This window comes from Hordeum vulgare, chromosome 6H (genome assembly GCF_904849725.1).
Source record: "Hordeum vulgare subsp. vulgare chromosome 6H, MorexV3_pseudomolecules_assembly, whole genome shotgun sequence".
Classification (NCBI taxonomy): domain Eukaryota; kingdom Viridiplantae; phylum Streptophyta; class Magnoliopsida; order Poales; family Poaceae; genus Hordeum; species Hordeum vulgare.
In genome coordinates, this window is record NC_058523.1 from 134135375 (window position 1) to 134143153 (window position 7779).

General features: G+C 44.9%; 1 protein-coding gene across 1 annotated transcript; it reads left to right on the forward strand.

Annotated features, from left to right (window-relative positions):
* Positions 1-2028: 2028 nt before the first annotated feature.
* LOC123401494 (cation-transporting ATPase HMA5-like) lies at positions 2029-7410 on the forward strand. Its single transcript, XM_045095317.1, has 9 exons — positions 2029-2427; positions 3121-3735; positions 3999-4428; positions 4653-4978; positions 5465-5523; positions 5618-5960; positions 6050-6250; positions 6352-6609; positions 6814-7410. Exons 1-9 carry the CDS (start codon positions 2131-2133, stop codon positions 7288-7290), a joined length of 3006 nt encoding a protein of 1001 aa, XP_044951252.1. The 5' UTR covers positions 2029-2130; the 3' UTR covers positions 7291-7410.
* Positions 7411-7779: the final 369 nt, after the last annotated feature.

A 7779-nucleotide genomic window follows, 5' to 3' on the forward strand; every position in this document is an offset into this window, starting at 1 on the left:
CCTGCCACCGCCGCCTCCCCCGTGGTGGCGGAGTGGGGGCTTGTGGGCTCCCTGGAGCCCTCCTGTCTTGGCCCACGGCCCCCCTGATCTTCTTCCGTTCGGGAAAAAACCATTTCGGGGATTTTATTCCGTTTGGACTCCGTTCCAAAATCAGATTTGAAAAGAGCCAAAAACACAGAAAAACAGGAACTGGCATTGAATTAATAAGTTAGTCCCAAAAAATATATAAAAGGTACATAAAACATCCAAAGATGATAAGATAACAGCGTGAAACCATAAAAAATTATAGATACGTTTGAGACGTATCAGAATGCTAGGTAGCATTGATTGTATGCATTGGAATTGGAAAAATTGCCCCAAGGCTTGCTAAGGAATGTATTGTGGCAAGTCTCGTGATGCAACAATTGTGCTAGAGGCCGTAGCATCCGGGGATTTATGGATTTGGCATTGCTTTTTTGGTATGCCGGACACTCTCAATGATATCAATGTGTTGCAACGGTCTCATTTGTTTGCTAGGCTTGCTAGTGATGATGCTCCTGCTTGCAACTGCACTATCAATGGGCGTGAATACACAAAGGGGTACTATCTTGCAGATGGTATATACCCTCCTTGGTGCACATTTGTCAAGAGCATCAAAGAACCCAAAACAAAAAAACAATGTGAATTTGTAAGGGTGCAACAGGCAGCCCGCAAAGACATTGAAAGAGCATTTGGTGTTTTGCAATCTAGGTTTGCCATTGTCCGTGGTCCTGCTCGTTTTGGGGATAAGAAAACCTTGAAGAACATCATGACATGCTGTGTTATCCTGCACAATATGATTCTTGAAGATGACAGAGGATTGAACTTAGAATTCTTTTACGACAATGTGGGTAGCCGTGTCAAACCAGCTAGAGACCCAAACCACATTACAACTTTTCTTCACACATACAAGGAGATTGAAAATGCACACACCCACTTTCAACTTCAGGAAGATCTCATTGAGCACCATTGGCAAAGGGCTGAACAATGACTTATTTTTGTATTCATGACAAGTTTTGTATTGCACTATTTAAGTTTGCTACGGTTATTTGAATAATTACTTGTAATGCGGATGATTATTGTATTATGTTTGATTCGAATAATTCAGTTTGTTTTCGATTGTTGAATTATGTTGTATTTGATATTTGCGGGCTGATGATATGCGGGATGCAACGGCGCAAAGAGCAGATCCCGCAAAGCCGGCCCGTAAAAAAGTATATATTCCGCGAATATACTTTTTTACGCATCCATTTGGGGGGTCTGCATCTGTGCCAGCCCGGACCAGCCCGCAAAAGCTGTTTTGCGCGAACTGCAAACGCCTTGGATCGTGATAGATCGATTTCGGAGGCGCAACGGTTGCGGTTCATCCGCGCTTTGTCGAGCTGTCGGTGTTGACATTATTTTTTTCTCTTCTGTTTCTTTTGGTTTGTTGTGCTGCTTGTCACAATGTTTGTTCATTAATCAATGTTGGTTGTTTTGTAATACAAAGCGGGGAAACACTTTTTCGCTAAAGAACCATTCTGCAGAAGTGGTGCCAAATTGGATTTGTGAAAGAGTCAGTTGCTCCGAATGAACAAAAAATACAGCAGGCATCGATTTGTAATACAGAAGTGGTGCCAGGCTGCTTCCGGCCGGCTATAAACCAAGCTCACGCCCTGCAACTTTGTACACGCCGAAGTCTACAGGATCGATTTGCAACATGCTTGACGCCAAGGTCTCCAATATTGACGCTTTCCTGAGCGCAAGACGCATTTGCAAGGCCTGCCCAATAATCAAATCAGCGAGGGTAATCCAAACGTACGTTAGTACTCCGTACTCATTACGATCGAGTCAAACCATATCACAAGGAGATTAACGCCAAATGTAACGCTCCCCGATTTGCCGGCTACCTACCCACCAAACCGGCACTATCCGCAACATTTTCAGAAACGCCCTCGGAATCCTCGCGGAGTCTCGGACCCACCCCTCGCGTCTCGCACTATTACACCCATCGCCTTTCCCGGCCTACTCGGTCGGTCTCCCCTTCACAATTCACATTTCCCCTTCCCGTTCATTCCCCTCCGAACTATTGCCTCGCCTCGCCTCGCCTCGCCACCCCCGTCTCTGACGGCCATGGCCCACCTCCAGCTTACGGCGGTCGCCGGCGGCCGCGACGACGAGATGGAGGAGGTGGCGCTGCTGGGGTCCTACGACGAGCCGGAGGGCCTGAGCTCGCGGACTGGGCAGGAGGAGGAGGAGGAGGAGGACGCGGGCATGCGCCGGGCCCAGGTGCGGGTCACGGGCATGACGTGCTCCGCCTGCACGGGCGCCGTCGAGGCCGCCCTCTCCGCCCGCCGCGGCGTCCGGAGCGCCGCCGTGTCGTTGCTGCAGAACCGCGCCCACGTCGTGTTCGACCCCGCGCTCGCAAAGGTTTGGTTCCGCGTGATCCCTCCCCCTCCCGCTCCCTCCATCGCCTCCGCGCGCGCTGGAGATTTGGTCTGGGATCGCGCCCCTGCGGTGAATTCTGGTGCGGTGGCTTCGATACTGGAGGATTATGGCGCCCTTGTTGGTAATCGGACGCGGAATTGGGGAGCTCAAGGCGGGAAACTTCGCTGCGTTTTGTCGGTTATGGTGGTTAGGATGCGCAATGAAACACTCACAACTCGTGCGGTAGCTGCTTCATTTTGGCTCGCTTGTCCTCCGGCTGTTCCAATTGATCAGTCGTGTGGGTTGAGTTTGTGGGACGCTCTACCTTGCTTTGTCGGGAAGCAAGTCTAGCGAGTTTGGTAATCATATGGATTCTAACCACGTTTACGAAAAAATATTGGGAGATTTTCATAGTACCAATTGCAAAGCTGCAGCCCTAGTGCTGGTTCATAACCATTTTCTAGGAAGACTTGACAGACTCGTAGTAACTTGCTTAACCGGTTCCCGAACAGCCCCATGAAGCACATGTACCGTGACTCGCAATTGCAAACAACCTCTACGAAAATGTGATGTTAGGTCTGCTTCAAAGATCTCAACTCTCCATGACGTTGCCAACCTGTAACCTTGCTTATTTAAACCAATTTGCTTTTACATTGAGGTTTCTGAAATGGACCTGACAGTGTTTGTTGTATTCAGGAAGAAGACATCGTAGAAGCAATAGAAGATGCTGGATTTGAAGCAGAGATCCTCCCAGACTCTGCTGTTTCTCAGCCAAAGTCACAGAAGGCTTTGTCAGGCCAATTTAGGATAGGGGGCATGACTTGTGCTGCCTGTGTGAACTCAGTTGAAGGGATCTTAAAGAAGTTGCCAGGTGTAAACAGAGCAGTTGTTGCATTAGCGACCTCATTAGGGGAAGTCGAGTATGATCCGGCTGCTATTAGCAAAGATGAGATTGTTCAGGCTATCGAGGATGCTGGTTTTGAAGCTGCACTGTTACAAAGTAGTGAGCAAGATAAGGCTTTATTAGGTTTGATAGGATTGCATACAGAGAGAGATGTAAATTTATTATATGATATCCTGAGAAAAACAGAAGGCCTGTGCCAGTTTGATGTAAATTCTGTAAGGGCAGAAGTTGAAATTACATTCGATCCAGAAGTCGTTGGTTTGAGATCGATTGTGGATATTATTGAGATTGAAAGCAGTGGCAGACTGAAAGCCCATGTACAGAACCCATATGTACGGTCTTCTTCAAATGATGCGCAAGAGGCTTCAAAAATGCTTCACCTCCTTCGCTCCAGCTTATTCCTAAGTGTAAGTTTTTATCCCTGCTATCCTATTTGTTTATGGTTTTTGTTGCATCTCTAGTTCAGTCTAAAGTTCCCCTGGTAGCTATACCCTTATCCTAGCTGTGACCGTAAATAAATAGCAAGCCCGTCTGATGTGTCAGCTTGATTTGATATAATTGTCACTTGCATACAGTTACTACTATAAAGAGATAATGTAAAGTAAAGGTATCATGAATTATTGTTGTTTTACTTGCATACTGACTTTCTTTACTGGTTTCCTTGCACCAGATTCCAGTGTTTTTTATGCGCATGGTGTGCCCTCACATATCTTTCATTAACTCATTCCTACTCATGCACTGCGGACCATTTCGTATAGGAGATCTGCTCAAGTGGATGCTGGTGAGCGTAGTACAGTTTGTTGTTGGCAAACGTTTCTACGTCGCAGCTTATAGGGCCCTTAGACATGGCTCTACAAATATGGATGTATTGGTTGTTCTTGGCACAACTGCGACATATGTATACTCAGTTTGCGCGCTTCTTTATGGTGCATTCACTGGATTTCATCCTCCAATGTATTTTGAGACAAGCGCAATGATAATTACATTTGTGCTATTGGGGAAGTATCTTGAGGTGCTTGCTAAAGGACGGACATCAGATGCAATTAAGAAACTTGTAGAGCTGGTTCCTGCTACAGCTATCTTGCTTCTGAAATACAAAGGTATCTGATTCTTACTTGATGGTAACATAGCATGCATACACCGAAAATGACTAGCAGTTCAGAAAGCTCATGTCTAAGTGATTTACATACAATCGCCTTCTTTTTATGTTTTTGGTTGGATATTAATTCTTAACTGATTGCTTAGGATTGCAGCCTTGCATCCATACTCTTGCATTTTGATTGTAGTTGCACACTTTAACTCATAGCATCGTGCCTGAATCCAGATGGAAAATATGCTGGAGAGAAGGAAATTGATGCATTGTTGATCCAACCTGGTGATGTCTTAAAAGTGCTTCCTGGCTCAAAGATTCCTGCTGATGGTATCGTCACTTGGGGTACAAGCCATGTTGATGAAAGTATGGTAACTGGTGAATCTGCGTCTATCTCCAAGGAAGTATCTAGTTCAGTAATTGGAGGCACCATGAACCTAAATGGCACCCTTCACATACAAGCGGCGAAAGTAGGATCAGGGACAGTTTTGAGCCAGATAATATCTCTTGTTGAGACTGCCCAGATGTCTAAAGCACCTATTCAGAAGTTCGCTGATTACGTGAGTGCATTTGTCTATTTATGATGCTTCCGAGTCATGAAAATTATCTCTCTTATAATCTTAAATTTGTAGAACACTTTTCTGGTCAATTTCATTACACTTCTAAACTTATGTAGCACTACCTCTGTACCATAATGTAAGACATTTTTGCAGTTCAAATTGAACTGCAAAAATGTCTTATATTATGGTACGGAGAGAGTACTAGTTAAATGCCATTGACCTAAGTGTTAAAGTTATATTTTCATGGCCTTATACAAAGTATATTACTCATCAGATTTCACACATCAACTGTTTACACCTGGTTATCTTTTGTCAAGTCATGAATTATTGAAAGCAGTTTAACTTCTTATTATTACAAAATATTACATGAAGAAACCAATGCAATTTTGATGATTTGTATATCTTTTTTTAACATGCACTGGCATTTTGTTTCCTATAATAACCATTATGTTTTGTGAATGTTGATGCTATCTGTGTTCTTTTCAGGTGGCCGGCATTTTTGTTCCTATTGTCATCACCTTGTCCTTACTGACATTCTGTACATGGTAAGTTTCACGGTTAATGCATCTGTCTGCGGTTGGGTTTGGGGGCGTCAGGCTACTTCTGTCTAAATTTTTCATGCATTATTGACTTTTGTAGGTTTGTATGTGGGACGCTGGGGGCATATCCAAATTCATGGGTTTCAGAAACTAGCAATTGCTTTGTTTTCTCCCTCATGTTCTCCATCTCTGTTGTGGTAATTGCCTGTCCATGTGCTCTTGGTCTGGCGACACCAACTGCTGTTATGGTAGCAACTGGAGTTGGTGCCAATCATGGAGTACTTGTAAAGGGTGGAGATGCACTGGAGAGGGCTCAGAATGTTAAATATATTATATTTGATAAAACTGGGACACTGACACAAGGAAAGGCCACTGTAACAACGACGAAAGTGTTCTCAGGAATGGATGTTGGCGACTTCCTCACATTGGTAGCATCTGCGGAGGTGAGGCAACGAAAAATCCCCAGGGATTTTGCTTATTGTAGTAGAGTGCAAACCTGGTAATCTTACTTTGTTATTTTTTGTTATTTTAGGCAAGCAGTGAGCATCCACTTGCAAAAGCTATCTTGGATTATGCATTTCATTTCCATTTCTTTGGCAAACTCCCCTCATCAAAAGATGATGTTAAGAAAAGAAAAGAAGACGCATTCTCTCAATGGCTCTTGGAAGTTGCTGATTTTTCTGCCTTGCCTGGCAAAGGAGTTCAATGTTTGATCAATGGGAAGATGATTCTGGTTAGCTATGTGATATAACTATTCTGGATCATCTCTCTTAATTGCATAATCCTTGCGTGGCAAAGGAGTAATCTAATATTTTGAGTTAAATGTTTATGTAGGTGGGCAACCGTGCTTTGATATCTGAAAATGGGGTTAACATTCCTGAAGAGGCTGAAAGTTTCTTGGTAGACATGGAATTGAATGCAAAGACAGGCATTCTTGTAGCATATGATGGCGACTTCATTGGATTAATGGGGGTAACTGATCCCTTGAAAAGGGAGGCTGCTGTAGTTATACAAGGCCTAAAAAAGATGGGCATTTATCCAGTTATGGTGACAGGGGACAATTGGAGGACTGCACTGGCGGTTGCAAAGGAGGTCGGTCGGAATTCTCATGTAGTAGTGCAACCATCTGCATTTGATTATGTTTTTTTTTCTATTTAATATCATATCAATAAATATGAGTTTAACTTTGCTGCTTAATTGATTTCATGTGTACATCTTCATTAGTTGATTTGATGATGCTTATATGAGTTGCCTCCTGCCGAAGCTTAAGTTATTGAAACCTTTGCCCTTCTGCAGATTGGAATTGAAGATGTGAGAGCAGAGGTCATGCCTGCTGGAAAAGCCGACGTAATCCGCTCTTTGCAGAAGGATGGGAGTGTGGTTGCAATGGTTGGAGATGGGATCAATGATTCCCCTGCCCTAGCAGCAGCCGATGTTGGGATGGCCATCGGTGCAGGGACTGACATTGCCATCGAGGCAGCAGATTATGTGCTGGTGCGGAATAACCTTGAAGACGTCATCACGGCGATTGATCTCTCAAGGAAGACATTCAGCCGAATCCGGTGGAACTACTTCTTTGCCATGGCTTATAACATCGTTGCCATCCCCGTGGCTGCCGGCGCACTCTTCCCCCTCATCGGCCTGCAGATGCCGCCATGGCTGGCTGGTGCTTGCATGGCCTTCTCGTCTGTTAGTGTAGTATGTTCCTCGCTGCTACTGAGGAGATATAGAAAACCAAGGCTTACCACCGTCTTACAGATAACTGTAGAGTGATTCCCGCCTGTTTATGTGTGCGACATTTCTATTTGAAAGAAATGCACATGGCATCTGTTTGTAATCAAGTGATGATACCGTTTTTGACACTTGTGCTTGTAAATAGCATATACCCAAAAAGGCTTTCGCCCCGCTTTATAAATAAAGCAACCAACATCGACCATCCAGACTCATGCCACCACGACACACGCACACATCCAAGACAGGATACATAGACACCTAGTACTACAAGAGCAACTGGAGTTCTCAGCCGTGAACACGTCACCACGAAGAGATGAAGCCACATATGACGAACCGTGTGCTTCAAGGCGGCGCCTCCAGGAAGGTTACGACATCAGAATGTCGCCACCGCCCGACTCGAGGATCAAAGTTTCCCCTGGAGCAACACGATGGGCAATGAGAGCCGCACGACGCCGCCTTCAAGAAGGGAGCGAGCTACGTTGTTCAGATGGATCAGGTTTTCACCCCGGTCAACACTCACCAGCACCG

Bases quoted from the DNA above. Each gene is read 5' to 3' on its own strand.
- LOC123401494 (XM_045095317.1), top strand. From the start codon at position 2,131: ATGGCCCACCTCCAGCTTACGGCGGTCGCCGGCGGCCGCGACGACGAG. The intron at 3,736-3,998 runs GTAAGTTTTTAT...TCCTTGCACCAG, and splicing joins GCTCCAGCTTATTCCTAAGT to ATTCCAGTGTTTTTTATGCG. The intron at 6,251-6,351 runs GTTAGCTATGTG...ATGTTTATGTAG, and splicing joins TCAATGGGAAGATGATTCTG to GTGGGCAACCGTGCTTTGAT.